The 16,370-nt window shown below is 59.8% G+C and overlaps 5 protein-coding genes across 5 annotated transcripts; all 5 read right to left on the minus strand.

The window, feature by feature from the left end:
* Positions 1 to 3,321: 3,321 nt before the first annotated feature.
* BXZ73DRAFT_98576 (uncharacterized protein) lies at positions 3,322 to 3,985 on the minus strand (the record flags this gene model as incomplete). Its single annotated transcript, XM_048027730.1, has 3 exons — positions 3,322 to 3,449; positions 3,501 to 3,681; positions 3,923 to 3,985. 3 exons carry the CDS (start codon positions 3,983 to 3,985, stop codon positions 3,322 to 3,324), a joined length of 372 nt encoding a protein of 123 aa, XP_047880596.1.
* A 5,193-nt stretch (positions 3,986 to 9,178) lies between these two features.
* Positions 9,179 to 9,644, minus strand: BXZ73DRAFT_98578 (uncharacterized protein; the record flags this gene model as incomplete). The annotated part of the gene is made up of 2 exons (XM_048027731.1): positions 9,179 to 9,518; positions 9,580 to 9,644. The coding sequence occupies 2 exons, from the start codon at positions 9,642 to 9,644 to the stop codon at positions 9,179 to 9,181; spliced, it is 405 nt and encodes a 134-aa protein (XP_047880597.1).
* A 124-nt stretch (positions 9,645 to 9,768) lies between these two features.
* On the minus strand, positions 9,769 to 10,802 carry BXZ73DRAFT_98579 (uncharacterized protein; the record flags this gene model as incomplete). The annotated part of the gene is made up of 4 exons (XM_048027732.1): positions 9,769 to 9,861; positions 9,913 to 9,965; positions 10,128 to 10,478; positions 10,550 to 10,802. 4 exons carry the CDS (start codon positions 10,800 to 10,802, stop codon positions 9,769 to 9,771), a joined length of 750 nt encoding a protein of 249 aa, XP_047880598.1.
* A 418-nt stretch (positions 10,803 to 11,220) lies between these two features.
* On the minus strand, positions 11,221 to 12,879 carry BXZ73DRAFT_98580 (uncharacterized protein; the record flags this gene model as incomplete). Its single annotated transcript, XM_048027733.1, has 6 exons — positions 11,221 to 11,343; positions 11,430 to 11,471; positions 11,540 to 11,791; positions 11,856 to 12,311; positions 12,362 to 12,601; positions 12,667 to 12,879. 6 exons carry the CDS (start codon positions 12,877 to 12,879, stop codon positions 11,221 to 11,223), a joined length of 1,326 nt encoding a protein of 441 aa, XP_047880599.1.
* Positions 12,880 to 14,184: 1,305 nt separating this feature from the next.
* Positions 14,185 to 16,186, minus strand: BXZ73DRAFT_98581 (uncharacterized protein; the record flags this gene model as incomplete). The annotated part of the gene is made up of 8 exons (XM_048027734.1): positions 14,185 to 14,277; positions 14,338 to 14,495; positions 14,551 to 14,896; positions 14,952 to 15,101; positions 15,159 to 15,380; positions 15,449 to 15,511; positions 15,764 to 15,989; positions 16,152 to 16,186. 8 exons carry the CDS (start codon positions 16,184 to 16,186, stop codon positions 14,185 to 14,187), a joined length of 1,293 nt encoding a protein of 430 aa, XP_047880600.1.
* Positions 16,187 to 16,370: the final 184 nt, after the last annotated feature.

Consider the following 16,370-nt stretch of genomic DNA (forward strand, 5'->3'; position numbering starts at 1 on the left):
GTGCCAGAACCGCTGAGGATTCGGCGGTAGAACGCGTCTGGTGGAGTGGCTATAGACGCCCAGGGGTCGATTACCCATACAGCCAATCTTATGTAATACTCTACAAGTGTTCTGACGGGCAAGCGCCGGCTAGGATGTGCCCGTCCGCCCCCTCCACCGAAAATCTTCAAATTTGACTAACCTGGTTGAATTGTTTCTCTCCGCACATCTGCAAGGGCTGGGGGCGATCGAAGGACATGTGCGTGTATAGTTGTTGAAAGAGTGAAGCGTTCGGACAATTTTCCCCGCGCGCACTGCCTCACCGTCCTCAGTGAGATGAGTACATCCTCGAGCTCAGACGCAGCTTGCGTCTGGGGCACGTGGAACTTCATGCATGGGTGTGAGAAGCTATAGATCCTGGCTGCATCTGAAATCTCATAATTTTCATGAGAGGGACTGGATTCGCGTTTGTCCGAACCCCTATAAACAGTGTCAAACGAGGGCCACGCGCGTGCGTGAAGCGTGGTAAGCCGGTTTAAATACAGATGGTATTTGTCGCTAACTGGATGTTCATAAGACCCGACGTCATCGTGGGCCCGAGCCGGGGCAACACTCGCCCGGGCTTGTTCTCCCCCCACGAGTACCTGCGATACAAATTCAGTCTCGTCTCAGTCTCCCCGCACCATCTCGTCGTCCCGAGGTCGCCTACTTGCAAGGGACCGATTACCAAAGGAGTAGTGCCGGGTGAACAGAGTGCCCAAAATTCGCTGACATCGCACGGACCCCGACTCGAGCCTCGCGACGCCGGTTGGCCGACGTCCAGCAAACGAACTCGTTCCTGTTGTCTTTACCGCAGTAACGTCTTCATTGCAGTCGGCGACGCCGAGCGAGACGACACGCGCGAGACGGTGTCTCGGACAACGCGTCACACACTAATGAGTGGCCGTATGAGACCACAGCAGACAGCAACAAGACTCGATGACTCACTCATGCATTTTCAGGGGACAGTGGGGTGCGTCTTCCCACTCGAAACTAATTCATGTCAATCAGTTGCCTTCGCTCATCCGTCGCTCGTCGCCGCTGTTGCTGGCAACGTGAACACATGCGCGTCCGACCACTACATACTAATGCACTGTGGTGGAAGACACTGGTGGAGGTACGTGTCATATCGATTTTCCCTAAATGTTTATTCGATACCTCCGATCTCCCCATGTCTGGTGATACGTCACTGGAAGGGAATGGGCAGAGAAGTAGAGCGCGATGGTTTGAATGTGCGAACTACTTAGCTGACGTGTCGTCTCTGTCGAATACCTCCAATCGTTCCGCGACGAGTTCTTCCCTTCGAAAGCACAGAGCACACCGAAAGAAAAAACGAACGATGACCCAAAGTTCAATGCCAGGTGTGTCGAATTACAGCCGTTGTAGAATGCAGCGAGGCGCATCGATGACATTGTCGCGGCTCGCCGTCGAGAAGAGGAGGACGCAGAGCGGGGCCGTTGACACGCACCGCTCCTTTGGTTTGACAGACGACCCCGCATACAGCTCCCTCGGTCAACGGATGGTGATCCTTTGGAGATCGAAGTATAGGTGGATTATTACCTTCCGGTCCAGAGTCCCCATGTCGAAATTTCGAGCTGAGCAGCGCACCTTTTTTCCGTCATCTAGAATTACGGTAAGTCGCGCACTCGCGGTGATACGGCTGGCTCCTCTCGGGTACGGCTGGCTCCTCTTGGGGCTCCTCTCGGGTACGACTGGCTCCTCTTGAGGGTATCTGACAGTGAAAACTTGTGAAGGAATGGTGGCTCGACACGGGACGGCAGCTCGACGAGGATGGGGTCTGTCATCTGAAGCGAGAGGCGTCCCAGTCACCTTGCCTGCTCGCTGCAGCCGCTCCGGTTTCCCTCACTCTCCGATTATGGTAACTCCGGGCCCCCTCTCCAGAGCTGCTCCCCCCATCCTGAATCCTGGTACTACTGCAACATCACCCGACTTCCATCGTGGCTCCGGAAGGTCCGTTCAAGTTGTCTGCCCACATACTCAACGTTCTCCCTGCAGCCACGCCCTATCCCCACCATCGATCGGAGCCAGTTCGTCTTCTATGCTCTCCGCCTGCATGCCTCGCGCGCACCGCGCAACTTGCGTTGACGTTATGCGGAGCGCGACGTGCGGCCCGTGCGAGGGAGCCCAGGGCAGCAATGCGCGAGTCAAGCCAGGAAGTCCTACGCACCCGGCGTCCATGTCAATGACCTCGTATGGGCGACGGTGATTTAGGATCGGAACGCCGTGTCGAGAGAAGAGGAGGTTCACGGTCTTTTTTTGCGCGTACGTACTTCGATCGCTCTTCCTGCCCTGCACGCTGGCGCACGCACGAAGGCTTGCCACTGGGGCCCCCAGGCGACCTTCGAGCTCTGATTCACGGCTGCGCGCGGGCGTAGCGGGCGAAGAGACGGCGAAAGGCTCGCTTCTGGGCCTAGAGGTCTCGGCAGTCCGCTCGCTATTGGCCGTGGTCCGTTCTGGAGCACGTACATACCTCATGCCATGCCAAGTGCGCCCGGCCGCTCTGGTGAGCTCCCCTCAAACTCTCCTCTGCCAGACCCTGGCCGTCGGGTGACCGTCCAAGCAGCGTTTCACCACACAGGTCCATGCCATTGCCTCTTAAAAGCGCCTCATGTCTCGTTCTATCCGCTTTCTCGACGACGATGCATGCGAAATGTCGACATCATGCCCGACATTGGAGAAGCGGTCGTCCCGGAGTCCGCGCGAAGCTGTCGGAGATCAAGGGGTCGAACGCCTCAACTGGGGAGACAGTGACGTTTGACCACGCAATGGGGCAAACCCCGGGGTCATGCGATCTGCGCGCGGAGGTTTCATTGACGAGGACAAGACGGATGGTTCTTGCCGCTGAGACCGGCACCCTAGCAGATAGTTACTAGTAACACTGTAACGGTCACGCCTGCGAACGTTCGAATATGACCCAAAAGCTTGCCGAAAGCACCGAGCCAAGCTGCTTCGAGGGAAGAGCACTGCGAAGAAGCCGCAGCGTTGACCAGACGAGAAGTGTGCAGGCCACAAAGGTCACAGGTACTCTGAAGGGAGGGGAAGACGGCACATATGCAGCTAGCTAATCAATTATTGCGGCATTTCGGTTTGAACTTGCAAAAATACAATAATTCTCCTCCAGCCCAAGCGACTGTCATGCGACATCCACGTGAAGATGGCACGCTATGCGGCCGTGGAGGAATTAATGCCTGCGAATGCGCACAATGATGGTTGGCGAGGAGACTGGGGGTGTGCAGTGACTTGAATGGCAGCGAGTAATCACTGGGTGCACTTTACGCACAGCTAGTCGCCTTCTTCCACGTCGCCGAGGAATGCATTGATACTTTGCGTTATGGCCAGCCGAGGCTGACGCTTCACGTCCACATCTGACCATAGGTTGTCATCATCTTCCTCGTCTGCCTTCACATCCTCTGCAGCGACTGTCAGCATTACAGTCTTCGAGCAATCAAAGAGGGACGCACTAAGCTCTTGCTGGAATTCCCTCTTCTGTCGGATGGCCTTCGCCTGCTCCAGACTCATCCGGCCTTTCATGCCCAGGTCCATGAGCATCTTGCGGAGATGACGGATCTGCTCCGACGGCTTGTCGAGGCCCTTGAGCTCCTTCGACCAGACCTTACGCACACCACACGCAACGACGAACAACTATACACACCGTCAGCGCGAGTCCCAGCCACAAGAGACCACTTGATCGTCTCCTCGTCCTTCGATAACCCCGACTTCGCAGGCTCTTTCCGTTTCGTGTCCTTTGTTGCCTTCTTGGCCTGCGCACCGCACCAGCCAGCCTCGGCGTTCCTGGTCATAGCCGAGCGTATGCACGACCCTTCGCCGCCTTCGAACGACGCTGTCCGGAAGCAATAAGGGACCCATATGCGCCCGAACGCACCTCGCCGTCGCTCTTCTTCTTGTGCTTGCGGACAGGCTCTGGCTCGTCCTCCAGCACCGACATCTCCGAATCGCTGGCCCGCATGTCCGCGTCTCCGATGAGCGTGCGCGCACAAGCAGAAGAGAACGCTACGAAGCACGCACCAAGTCGTCCTTGTCTTTGCGCGCCGGTGCCCGTGCCGACTTAGCGTCTCAGGAGGTTCAACGTTCAGCGCTCAGCCGTGGCTACATCTTCATTTCCTGTTGCGAGGATGGGCTCCGGTGATGCGGTCTTCTGTCGCTTCGCGGGGGTGGTTCAGAAGGTCCTACCAAAACGTGAGCACGGCGACCGGATCCTGCGGGTCCTGACGCGGCGCACCTCCGATCTGCTCACGACACGCCGCTTTAGCCTCGAGCTCGCCTTCGCTTTGCCCTTGGGAGACGCTTTGGATTTGGATTTGGACTTGCTGTCCTCCGCGGCATCTTCTTCATCCTCGGAGTTGATGACGGACTACCCGATATCCACAGCAACGCCGTCTGAGAGAGGCGGGACACGCAAGGAGTGAAGGACAGACTCACCACTGACCGCTTCTTGCCCTTCGTGCCCCCGTTGCCAGTGGCAGAGACATAGTTAAACTTGCAGGGGATGGAGCGACTATGGAGTCCGTGGTGGCAGTCTGAAGGTATTTTGAGCAACACGCTCCCTGAAAGGCTATCCTACTCACAAATTGATAATGCCCAGGTGATCCGAGATGGTGGGTGATAGAATAGCTGCAGATCCGGCAGGAGGACGGCGGAATGCGTCGTCGCCTGCTTGTGGAGTGGCGATTGACGCCCAGTGTTCGATTCCCTCGACAACCATTTTGCTCACGTACTAGCACTCCCGGATGGTTCGACGCGTTCGCGTCGGCCACCTCAACGGAGAATTTCCAAACTCGACAGACACGTTTTGATTGTTTCTCTCCGCACTTCCGCAATTTTTGGGGGAGCGGAGGACATAGATGACGGTCCATAAGCCAGATCGCTCTTACTAGACCCGTAAATGCAATTCCGGAGCTTTAACCGAGGCTAAGCGACGAAAGGGATCTCTGGCGTCGAGCCGGCGTCAACGGAATGCCTCCACCGCGCGGAGACCTCAGCCAGACCCCATGGATGTCCGTTGAGGCCCAGTCGTCGATTTTCCAGCGCCAGTAATGGTCCACATCACGACCCCCCGTCCGTAATAGGCCTTGAGGAGGCCTATACAACTTTTCGGGACGCTTGTTTGCTCTGCGAGGGAGGAGGCGGGTGATTATGTCGCTTAGCCGCCCCCCAAACCAGCATAGTTTACATGTCACGCGGCAAGCAACTACACTAGTACAGGGTGCCGACCCCTCCACAGACTTTTGGGCGCTTGTTGTTCCAGCAGCCACAGTGAGATCCTCGGGTATCACTTTCTCGTTGACATCTCGGCGGAACTGCCCTTTCGAGCGGTCTAGAGAACTACGGAGCGTCCGTAGCTCCGCATTTCCTTACGGAACGTCATCCACTGACTCAAGTGTTCGTCACAGATGCGGTCACCCGGCGCTGCATACTCAAGATCGGACGCAGCTTGCGCTGGGGGAGCACGACACTTCACACATAGGTTTGTGAGGAGCCATCCTAGCTAAATCTATTATTTCACGATTTTCGGTGGAGGGATGGAGCGCAATTCGCGTTTGTCCTCCGAACGCTGGGCCACGCGCGGGAAGCGTGGTAAGCCGGTTTAAATACAAGTGTGGTATTTGTCGTTAAGTAAATCTTAATCCCCTGCGCTTTATCGGAAGACCCGACGCCGAGGCGCTCCGCCCCGCCCTGGAGGACAGCGATTGCGGACGGAGATGACGGGACGGCGGGGGACGGAGTGCTCAGCGGAGAGCCTGAAAGAGGGGCGTTCCCCCTGCTCGAACTACTCCTGCGCGCGAGTCGCTGCAGGTCGCTCCTGGTCCGGGGAGCATCGCCTGGACAGAAACAGAAACCAAGGGGGAAGAACTCAGCTCTCTCAGGCCTGCGAGTGTACGGAGGGGAGGTCTGAGATCGTAGGGCTGGCGGCGGGTGGAAGAGGAGGGTTGGGTGTTCATGAGACCCGAAGTCAACCGACGTCATCGTGGGCCCGAGCAGGGTACGGTGACCAAGGCGGGGTGCGCCAGTGACGCCTCTCTCATCATCTTGTAGACCCCCACCCTCGTCGAGCAGCCGTTCCTTGTCGAGCGGCCATTCCCTCTCAAGCTTACTCTGCACGGTACCCACAAAAGGAATCAGACGTACCAACGCGAGCGCGCGACTTTACCGCAGTTCTGTAGGACGGAAAAAAGGTGCGCTGCTCAGCTCGAAATTACGATATGGGGACCTGGACTGGAGGGTTACGATTCACCTATGTTTCGATATCCAAAGCATCACTATTCTTTCAACGAGGGAGCTGTGCGCGGGGTTGTCTGTCAAACCAAAGAAGCAACGGTGCGTGTCAACGGCCCCGCTCTCAGTCCTCCTTCTCTCGACGATGACAGTGTCATCGACACATCTCGGCGCATCCTCCGACAGCTGTAATTCGACCCACCTGACATTAAAATTGGGATCGTCGTCTGGGTTTCCTCTCGGCATGCTCTGTAGTTCTGAAGGGAAGAACGCGGGAAGGTTGGAGGTATTCGACAGCTAAGTGGTTCGCACTTTCAAACCATGACGCCCTTCTTCTCTGCCCATCTCCTTCCAGAGACGTAACACCAGACATGGGGACGTCGGAGGTATCCAAGGAAACGTTTAGGGAGAATCGATATGACACGTACCTCCGCTGCCTTCCGCCGCAGTGCAAATATCGCTGCATAAAATCGTCGCGGAATGGTTGGGGGTACTCGGAAGAGACAAGACGTGAGCTAAGTCGTTCTCACTTTCAAACCATGACGCCCTTCTTCTCCGCCCATCCCCTTCCAGGGATGTGTCGCCAGACATGGGGACATCGGAGGTATCCGAATAAACATTTAGGGAAACTCGATATGACACGTACCTCTACCAGTGTCTTCCACCACAGTGCAGATATCACTGCATAAAGCTTTGGCGTCGCGTTTATATATTGGTCGGACGCGCATGTGTTCACATTGCAAGTAGCAGCAGCAACGAGCAGCAACGAATGAACGAGAAGATAATGCACGAGCAAAGTCAACTGATTAACATGAATTGGTTTCGAGTGGGAAGACGCACCCCGCTGTCCCTCGAGCAGATAAAAATGCATGAGTAAGTTATCGAGTCTTGTTGCTGTCTGCCATGGTCTCATACGGCCATTCATCAGTGTGTGACGCGTCGTCGACACCGTCTCGCGCGTGTCGTCTTGCTTGGAGTCGCCGACCGCCGTGGAGACGTTATTGCGGTAAAGGCGATAGGAGCGAGTCCGTTTGCTGGGCGTGGCCGACCGGCGTCGGCGGGGTCACTTCGAGTCAGGGTCCATACAATGTCAGCAAATCTTGAGCACTCTGTTCACCCGGCATCGGTCTTTGATACATTTGCAGCAGGCGACATTGGGACGAGGAAATCGCGCTGGGAGATCAAGACGAAACTGAGGTTGTACTGAGGGGAGGAGAACAAGCCGGCGAGCGTCGTCCTTGCTCGTTGCAGCCGCTCCATTTTCCGACCCTCCGGTTATGGTAACTCCTCCCGCCGTCCGGAGCTGCTCTCTCCCCCCACCCCGAGTCCTGGTACTACTGCAACATCACCCGACTCCCATCGTGTCTCTGGATGGTCCGGATTCCTCGACGTTCTCCCCGCGGCGACGCCCTATCCATACCATCGATCGGAGCAAATCCTTCTCCATTGTCGTCTTCTCTGCCCTCAGCCTGCATGCCTCGCGCCCACCGCGCAACCATGTGGAGCGCGACGTGTGGGCCGTGCGAGGGGGCCTAGGGCAGCAATGTGCACAGAAGAAGCCGCAGGTCAAGCCAAGAATTCCTCCGCACCCGTGTCCATGTCGACTGTGACTTGGATCTGCATGCCGAGTCGAGGGAAGAGGAGGAGGGGATTGACGGTCTCTTTTGCGCGTACGTACTTCGACCGCTCTTCCGCCCTACACGCTGGCGCACGCACGAAGGCTTCCCGGGCGACATTGGAGCTCACATTCACGGCTGCACCTGACGTACCGGGCGAAGAGACGGCGAGGGGCTAGCTTCCGAAGGTCTCGACACTCCGCTCGCCATTGGCCGTGGTCCGTTCCAGAGCACGTACCTCATGTGCAAGGTGCGCCAGGCCGCCGAGCTATGAGCTCCCCTCGAACTTTCCTCTGCCCGGGAAGACGGACCCTCGCCGTCGGGTGATCGTCCAAGCAGCGCCCCACCATACACATCCATCCAGTTTCCTTGTAAAAGCACCTCATGTCTCGTTCTATCCGCTTTTTCGACGACGATGCATGCAAAATATCTACGTTATGCCCGACAAAGAAGCGGCCGTCCCAGATTCCGCGCGAAGCTGGAGATCGAGGTTTTGGACGCCTGTGCGGGGACGTTGGGCCATACAACGGCGCGAAACACCGGGGGTGTGCGATCTGCGGAGATTTCATTGACGAGGACGAGACGGACAGCTATGGTTCTTGCCGCTCAGAGGCCACTTCCATAGCTTACTAGTCGCTAGTCACACTGTAACGGTCACATCTGCAAACGGAATATGACCCAAAAGCACCGAACCATGCTGCTCCGAAAGGCGAGCACTGCGAAGAAGCCGCAGCGTTGACTAGATGGGCAATGTGCAGGCCACAAAAATCACAGGCCTTCGCAAGGTAGTAGAGGAAGACGGGACGCGAGGGAATTGCCGCATGTAACTAGCCGAATAATTTCGGTTTGAATTTGCAAGAATTATCCTCCACCTGTCATGCGACATCCACACGAAGACGGCGAGGCATGCGGCCGTGGAAGAAGTAGCACCTACGAACATGCACAACGATGGATAGCAAAGACACCACGGATATACAGTAACTTAGAGGACAGCAAATAATCCCCGGATATAGTTTTACACGCAGCTAGTCGCTCTCGTCGCCGAGGAATGCATTGATACTCTGCGTTGTGGTCAGCCGAGGCTTCCGCTTCACGTCCGCATCTGACCAAAGGTCATCATCATCCTCGTCTGCCTTGGACCGGCGGCGTTCGGTTGCCTTCATCTTGGTGCGAACTCGGTCACATCCTCTGCGGCGCTGTCAGTATTGCGGCCTTGGAGCAATCAAGGAGGACGACCAAGCTCTTGCTGGAATTCCCTCTTCTCCCGGATGCCTTGGCCTGCTCCAGACTCATCCGCCTTTCATGCCCAGGTCCATGAGCATCTTGCGGAGATGACGGATCTGCTCGGACGGCTTGTCGAGGCCCTTGAGCTCCTTCGACCAGACTTTGCGCACCCGCACGCCACGACAAACGACTATACGCGCCGTCAGCGCGAGTCCAGCCACAAGAGACCACAAGGCGAAGCACACCTTGAGCCGCTTGATCGCCTCCTCGTCCTTCGATAACTCCTTCGCAGGCTCTTTCCGTTTCCTGCCCTTCGTTGCCTTCTCAGCCTGCGCACCGCACCAATTAGTCTGGCGCTCCCGACCGTAGCCGAGCGCATGTACGGACCTTCGTCCTCGAAGGACCCTGTCCGGAAGCAATAAGGATGAGCTTCCGACGCATATACGGACCCAGAGCCCGAACACACCTCGCCTCGCTCTTCCTAGACTTGTGCTTGCGGACAGGCTCTGGCTCGTCCTCCAGCACCGACATCTCCGAATCGCTCGCCTACACGTTCGCGTCCCCGATGAACGTGCGCACAGAAGCAGAAGTGAACGCTACGAAGCACGCACGTCTTTGCGCGCCGACTTAGCGTCCTCGGCAGGTTCAGCCATGGCTACATCTCATTTCCTTTTGCGAGGATGGGCTCCGGTGATGCGGTCTTCTGTCGCTTCGCGGGTGGTTCAGAAGGTTCATCTGCGCCAGAGTCCTACCAAAACATGAGCACGGCGGCCGGAGCCTGCGGGTCCTAGCAGCGTACCTCCGATTCGCTCACGACGCGCCGCTTTGCTTCGAGCTCGCCTTCGGTGCCGCCTTCGCTTTGCCTTGGGAGACGCTTTGGATTTGGATTTGGATTTGGATTTGTTGTCCTCCACGGCATCGTCTTCGTCCTCGGAATTGATAACGGACTACCCGATGTCCACGGCAATACCGACTGAGGGTGGCGGGACACGCAGGAGTGAAGGACAGACTCACCGCAGACCGCTTCTTGCCTTCGTGCCCCATTCTCCTTCTCCTTCTCCTTAGCTTTGGCCTTCGCGGCCGCCTTGACTCTGGCAGGCTTCTCAGCATTTGGCTTGGTCTGCTTCGCCTTCGCCTTGTTCTTGTCCTTTGCCTTCGGCTCTTCCTCTTCGTCTCCTGCTCCACATGCTTCTGCTGCGTAGAACAGCACCTCAGCACCGGTACACACGAGAGCACAGACCGCGCCGCTCACGATGCCCTCCGTGATGAGCGCGGAGACGGCCGCCTTGTGCTCCGGCACGTCGAGCGCGCCCTCGTCGAAGCCCATCTTCTCCTCGACGAGCCGCCGCATGTCTTCTTCGTGTGCTGTCTACCGGGCGCGTCAGCTCTGGCTGCACAGACTCCTCCGTATACATCCCGCCGCCACGGGCGCGTACGCGCCGCAGCTGGGCTGACGCGCACGTATGTGGATTTCAGATGGGGCACGCACTCGAGCTCCCCAGCCGCGAATATCTGGGCGATCAGGCCGAGGGTGGTCTCCTTGACCGCGTCCATGTCGACGGCCATGATGGACGGGTGGTCTTGCGCCTGTCGGATGCGAGGGAGCCGGGGTGGCGGGGGGAGCGAACTTGGAAGGGTGGTGTGAGACGCGTGCAGAGACGCGTCGCACGAGACCCGCACGTTGGCCATGTTTGGGCGCCGGCTGCGCGGCCCGCGCTTTCCGTGTATGTCGGAGTCCTGGTTCGTGGATTGTTCAGGTCGTGTGGAGGCACATGGGCAAATGAAAGGATAAGCCGCAGGGGATGCGGAGTATATTATAGTGCTACAAGGCCCAACGTGTGGTAAGTTACAGAGAATACAGCCGGATTAACCGCATGGATACAGATGGGAGTGCAGTCGAGAGGACGATGATGTGCAAGAAGAGAAAAGCGAAGAACATAGAACGTGAATGTGAACGTGAGAATGAAGCTTGTACGTGAGAAGTCGTGGGAGTGCTTCTATGCAGAGCGGAGGCAATATCCAGTATACCTCGCGAGGGGCACCGAGGGTCAAGTCAGCCTGCGGCGTCTCGCGGCTCTAAATCGTGGGGCGCAAGAGCAAGACCGGCTCAGAGGTCGCCTTTCTTGCCACCCATGGCGCGGAAGAGCCCGCGCATGCCAATCTTGCCAGACGTTTTCTTCGAGCTAGCCTCGCGTGGCGACGGGGAACGACCGCCATCGGCTCCGGCGCCCTGCGCATCGACGTCGGTGCAGGTGCGGGCGCAGCCGAGGGCGCGGGTGCGGGGCGGAAGGACGACGCGATGAAGTCCCCGCGGACCTTAAGCGGGTCGAGCGGGTTCGTCGGGCACTTGAACGCGGGCTTGGGGGCGCGAGGGTGAGCGGGGCGGGACGGTGGCGGTGCCTCGCCTGCTTCTCCCTCTCGTCCACGGGGACGGGGAACGCGTCGAGGAGGAACTCGGGCTTGCGGAGGTGCGGGGCGGTGCGGCGCGTGCGCGCGGGGATCGCGAGCACGGACATGCCCGGGCGGCGCGCGCACGCGGGCGCGAGCGCGCTCCCGAACGCGGCGAGGTCGTCCCGGCCTTCGTCTTCCGCCTGCATCGCGTAGCGCGGATCGAGGTCCGAGTCCGCGCTGGACACGGATCCACGGCGGTCGTCCGAGTCCGCGCTTGCGGCGGAGTGCTTGCGCGGCGGGAGCGCGAGGAGGGCGTTGCGCGCGGCTTCACGGGGACGAGCCGAAGCGGACCCACGACGCCTCAGACTCGCACCACTCCTCGTCGCCGCCGAGGAGGTGCGCGTACTCCCACTCCTCGTCCTGGTCGCGCCACACGCCGCCCGCGCCGTCGCGGTAGACGTCCGCGACGCCGACGAGGCGGCCGTCCGGCCCGCGTGTGCGCCGCCGCCTTGGCCTGCGCCTCGGCGAAGCGCCGGATGTGATCCTCGATGGACCGCCGTCGGCGAGCTGCGCGAGCGCGAGCTCCGTCGCGAGCGGCGGCGGGCGGAACTTGGCGTACTTCGACTTCTTCGACGCGCTCACGGCTTCGCGCGCCTGTGCGCGGCTGGCGGCCCTGCTGGCGTGGTGCGTGGGGGACTTGAGCGGGGAAGACGGCGGGCGCTGCATAGTGCCGGACTTGGAGCGGGCGCGGCGGGCGGTCTTCAAGGCAGTGAGGGAGCGGAAGTGCTTGAGGCCGCGGGCGGGCTGCTGCTTCGTCGGGCTCGGGGGCGCGCGGTGAAGGTGGGCGGCGGGCGGACCTTGCCCGGGGCGAACGCGAGCGGGATGGTCGCGGAGAGCGGGGTGTCCGGGCAGTGGACGAAGACGGAGGTATAGCCGCAGGCGTGAGGTCCGGCTTGAAGTCCGACGCGGTGTTGGGGGTGATCACCTGGCGCGTGGGCGAGCCGGCCGCGCTCAGGGCGAGGAAGGTGGCCGAGCGCGGGGTGCTGGACACGGACGGGCGGCGGGAAAGGCTGGAGCCGTACGAGGAGCGGCGGGGACTTGAGATGGACGAGCGGCGGCGCGGGGAGCAGGGGGCGGGGGAGCCCGGTTGGACTGCGCTAACCCAGGTGGAGATGGCGGAAGAGGACGCGGAGCGACGACGGGGGTAAGGCTGAGAGCAGGGCACGCGCTTGGGGGCCGGGGGCGAAGGCAGAGGCTGAGTGGGACGCTTCTTCTGCGGGGGCGGGTATGCGAGGAAGGCGTAGGCGGGACGCTGGGCTGGCTGTACTTGAGCGAGTTGGGTGTTGGGGTAAGTGGTCGTGTAGAGGGTAGACATGAAGTTATGTGCGAGCGTTAAGTGTGGCTTGGAGGCGTCTGCACACATCGGGCCTCGTGTCAGCGCGTGTCCACATGGGAGGCGATATGCGGTGGATGCTCACCAAAAACGAAACAAGACGTGACACGGGTCTGATATATGCCGGTTCGTGCGGTTGCGCGGAAATGAGGCGAGCGTAGAAGACGAAGGCGAGTTGCTGGGTAGGGCTACAGAAGGACGCTGGGCGCGGGTCCTGGGGGTAAAGGCGAGCGAGCTGAGGGTTGCGAGGCGAGGCTGATGGGGGGAACACTAGACTAGCTGGTGATGCTGTCCAGTGCAGGCAGAGAGGCCCTTATGACGGAGGAGCGGACAAAAGTCGTCCGCGTAGCCCTCGCGAGGGACAATTGCTGTCGCTTGCCGAGGTCAACATCCGGCTATAAACACGGCCGGCGTCTATCTCGCCCACAGCCAAACAAACCGGACGCGGACAATGCCGGGACCCCGGAAGTGGTGCCGTCACGCAATAGACGCCTCTATTGTCTTGCGCGCCTCCTCTGCCGCCGCGTGTATATAGCAGTGTCTGGGGTCAGGGCTCCAAAGTACAACGCCTGCCGTTTTGGCCACAGCAGGCGTGCACACCACAGGCTGCAAACACAATAAGGGCCTGTGCGCTGCGAACCACCCGTGACTGGTCCCGCTTCCATTCACCTACCCCAGAGAGGGCGCGCGGCGAAGTCGCGCCCGCGTGCGCTCCCACCTAATTGTCTCGCGCCTCGCACCAGGCCCGTTCGAAGTATTCGCGCGGACCAGTGCAATGTCGCCCGCCCCAAGACGAACATCGCGAAGAGTCTAGTGTATGTATTGCGCGAATGCTAATTGTGTGTTGCGGCGAGAGGTCGGGGTCGCGCGCCGGTTTCGTCCCTAGGGTGCCATTGCCCGCGGGGAACATCTGGAGGGAAAGATCAATACGGAGAGCCACGGTGTGTCAGCGCTTTAGCCCCGCGCGGCAGCAACGCGGGCGATGTCAATGCATGCTCGGGCAGACGCCGGGTGAATGCGGCACAAGGACTGGCGGAGCTTCTGTGATAGTTGGGCAGTTTTTAACGCCGGGTCACATACAGGAAGAGTACATTGCTAAATAATTTACGGTCGGGTGCCGCTGCGGCTGGCGCAGTGCGGTGTCGTGACAGGTCATTGTGGACGTAACGTAAGTAAGAAGCACGAAACGGCGACCGTGAAGGGATGCGGCCCTTCTCTACATATCTCCGAGCAGCACGGCAAGGGCGGCTCCCAGTCCAAAGGCCGAAGAGTCTCAGTCGGTTCGGCTCAGGCGGCCGAAGGAGACTGCTCCAGCGTCCGCGAGTTCTCGATGATTGCCTGCGCAAAGTCGGCGAAGTCGTTGCGGGATGCCTTGCCTCTCTGGTCAAAATAGGAAAGTCAGCCTCTCGCGTAACAAGGGCAGACTTCATCGTCACATACCCTAAGAACATAGATCACAAACTGTTCCTCCTGAGTGCCCTCGATAGGCTCCTTCAGGGCCACGCGCAGCGCACCCTGCACCTCCTCGAACGAGCAACGCACAGCCGGGCGCAGCCGCACGGACATGGTGACCTTCCACACGGGCTCTCGGCGGAATACTATGACATCGGGTTGGTCAAGGTCAGAGACAGCTTTAAGAGGGATATAACGCACGTATCCTCTGTTGACCGGAAACCTTGTGTTTAAGGAGCTTAGCATTCCCGAGGATGCCCTCGCAGAAATCGCGGTTTCCCCGCTTGATGAAGACCTTCACACCCTTCAGCTCCGTCTCCAATTCCTCATCTTCTTCTCCCGTCACGATGGGGAGAGTGCTGGCGACGGGCGCAGCTGGCTCCTCACCGGGGGAGCCGAAAGCGAGGGCCGTCCCTGCGGCCGGCGCGAACACGGAGTTAGAGTCACGAGTTGCGGACCAGGCAGGAGCCTTGGCCGAAGCGAAGGACGAGACTGCGAAAGCCGAAGACTGTCCAGAGAACGCAGAGAACGCCTTGGAGGGCTTGGCCTGCAGAAGGGAGTAAGTTCTACACCCGGGCAGTCTCCGAGTGAGCCCGACGTACAGCGACAAGGGGCGTGGAGGTAGCGTGCCACAAAGTGGACGGGGTATGGGTGTAGAGAGGTGACTTCACGACCTGCGTGGACTGGGGCTGAGGGGTTGATGGTGGACTGGGCAGAGCGAGGACTTCAGACTTCGTCTCCTCAACAGTTGACTAGCGCAATTGTCTCAGCCACGAGGAGCAAGAGTATTATGAGCGTGCTTCGCATACCTTGACGATGACAGTGTCCAGCGCTACTGCCTTGTCCTCCACCTTGACAGCGTCCGGGGCAGCAGGAGCTTCCGAGATAGCACTCCGGGCCGGCTGGCTAGACAACTGCGGCTGGGGCATGGTCTCTTCGATCTTCCCATCACCCTCTGCACACTCATCCATCCTCTGGCCCGCGGACGGAGTCCTGCGCCGCTTCATGGGCGGGTTGTCCGAGTTCAAATTCTGTAGACGGACGGATCATGAGCCACCGCTATAGATAACAGCATGCTGAAACCGTGCTCGCTACTCACCGCGACGGGCGGGGCCGAACCTCGTTTGCGCTTCAGCGACCCATCCTCGACTTCGTCGGAAACCTGCACCAGACACAGCTGGGATTAACATATGGCCTTGACGGATCGTGCCGTTGAAGCGACGAGCGGGCGGGCGAGAGGGTCGGGAGGCGAACGGACGCTGCGGACGGACCTCGGGCGCTCGGACCGATCCCCGCAACCGCTGCAGAGGGGCTCGAGTCGGGCGCGGAGGGGGCGGCGAGCGCGTTGCGTGTCGAAAGATAACGCGGGGGGCGGCGGGCACGCGGGTGCAGGTCAGAGGCGGAAGATGCTCACGCTTTCGGCTTCCGGGGCTTCGAACGCACGCGCGTCGCGCTGCTCGGGCGTGCATTGCGCGGGCGGGCCCGCGCTCGCGCTCGCACCGTCGTCGGTGGAGTCGCTCGGGGAGTCGCTCTGGACGCTCTGGGTCTCCGAGGCGGCGGAGCGCGCGCTGCCGGTGCTGTTGCGGCGGTGGAACTTGAAGAATGGGATGCGGCTTGAACGTGAGGCCGCGCTGGAGTTGCTATATGCGCGGGCGAACGCGGCGGAGGCGCATATAGTGAGGCGCGACGGCGGAGCTTGGGCTCAGCTGATGGGTTGGGGCGGAGGGATTTGGGGAAGGACTTGCCTGTTGGTAGTGCTCCGTCCGCGTCTGCGCGAGACGTTGTATCCGACCGCGGCGGACACTGTGGCCACGGCGGCAGCGAAGAAGGGGATCATTGTAGTGGGTGATTGCTTGCTAGTGCTGTGTGCGGTACGCGTGGATGAGATGGGGAGAGGACTTGCGCTGAGAGCGGCGAGCGGTGGAGGCGATAATGGAGAGCGGAAACGTGCTCAGACATCCTCGGCTGGCTTATATGCGAGGGCGTGATGTGGACCTCGCGCGCGACATGAGGCCGACATG

Source organism: Epithele typhae (genome assembly GCF_022376455.1).
Source record: "Epithele typhae strain CBS 203.58 chromosome Unknown BXZ73scaffold_8, whole genome shotgun sequence".
NCBI classification, from domain to species: domain Eukaryota; kingdom Fungi; phylum Basidiomycota; class Agaricomycetes; order Polyporales; family Epitheliaceae; genus Epithele; species Epithele typhae.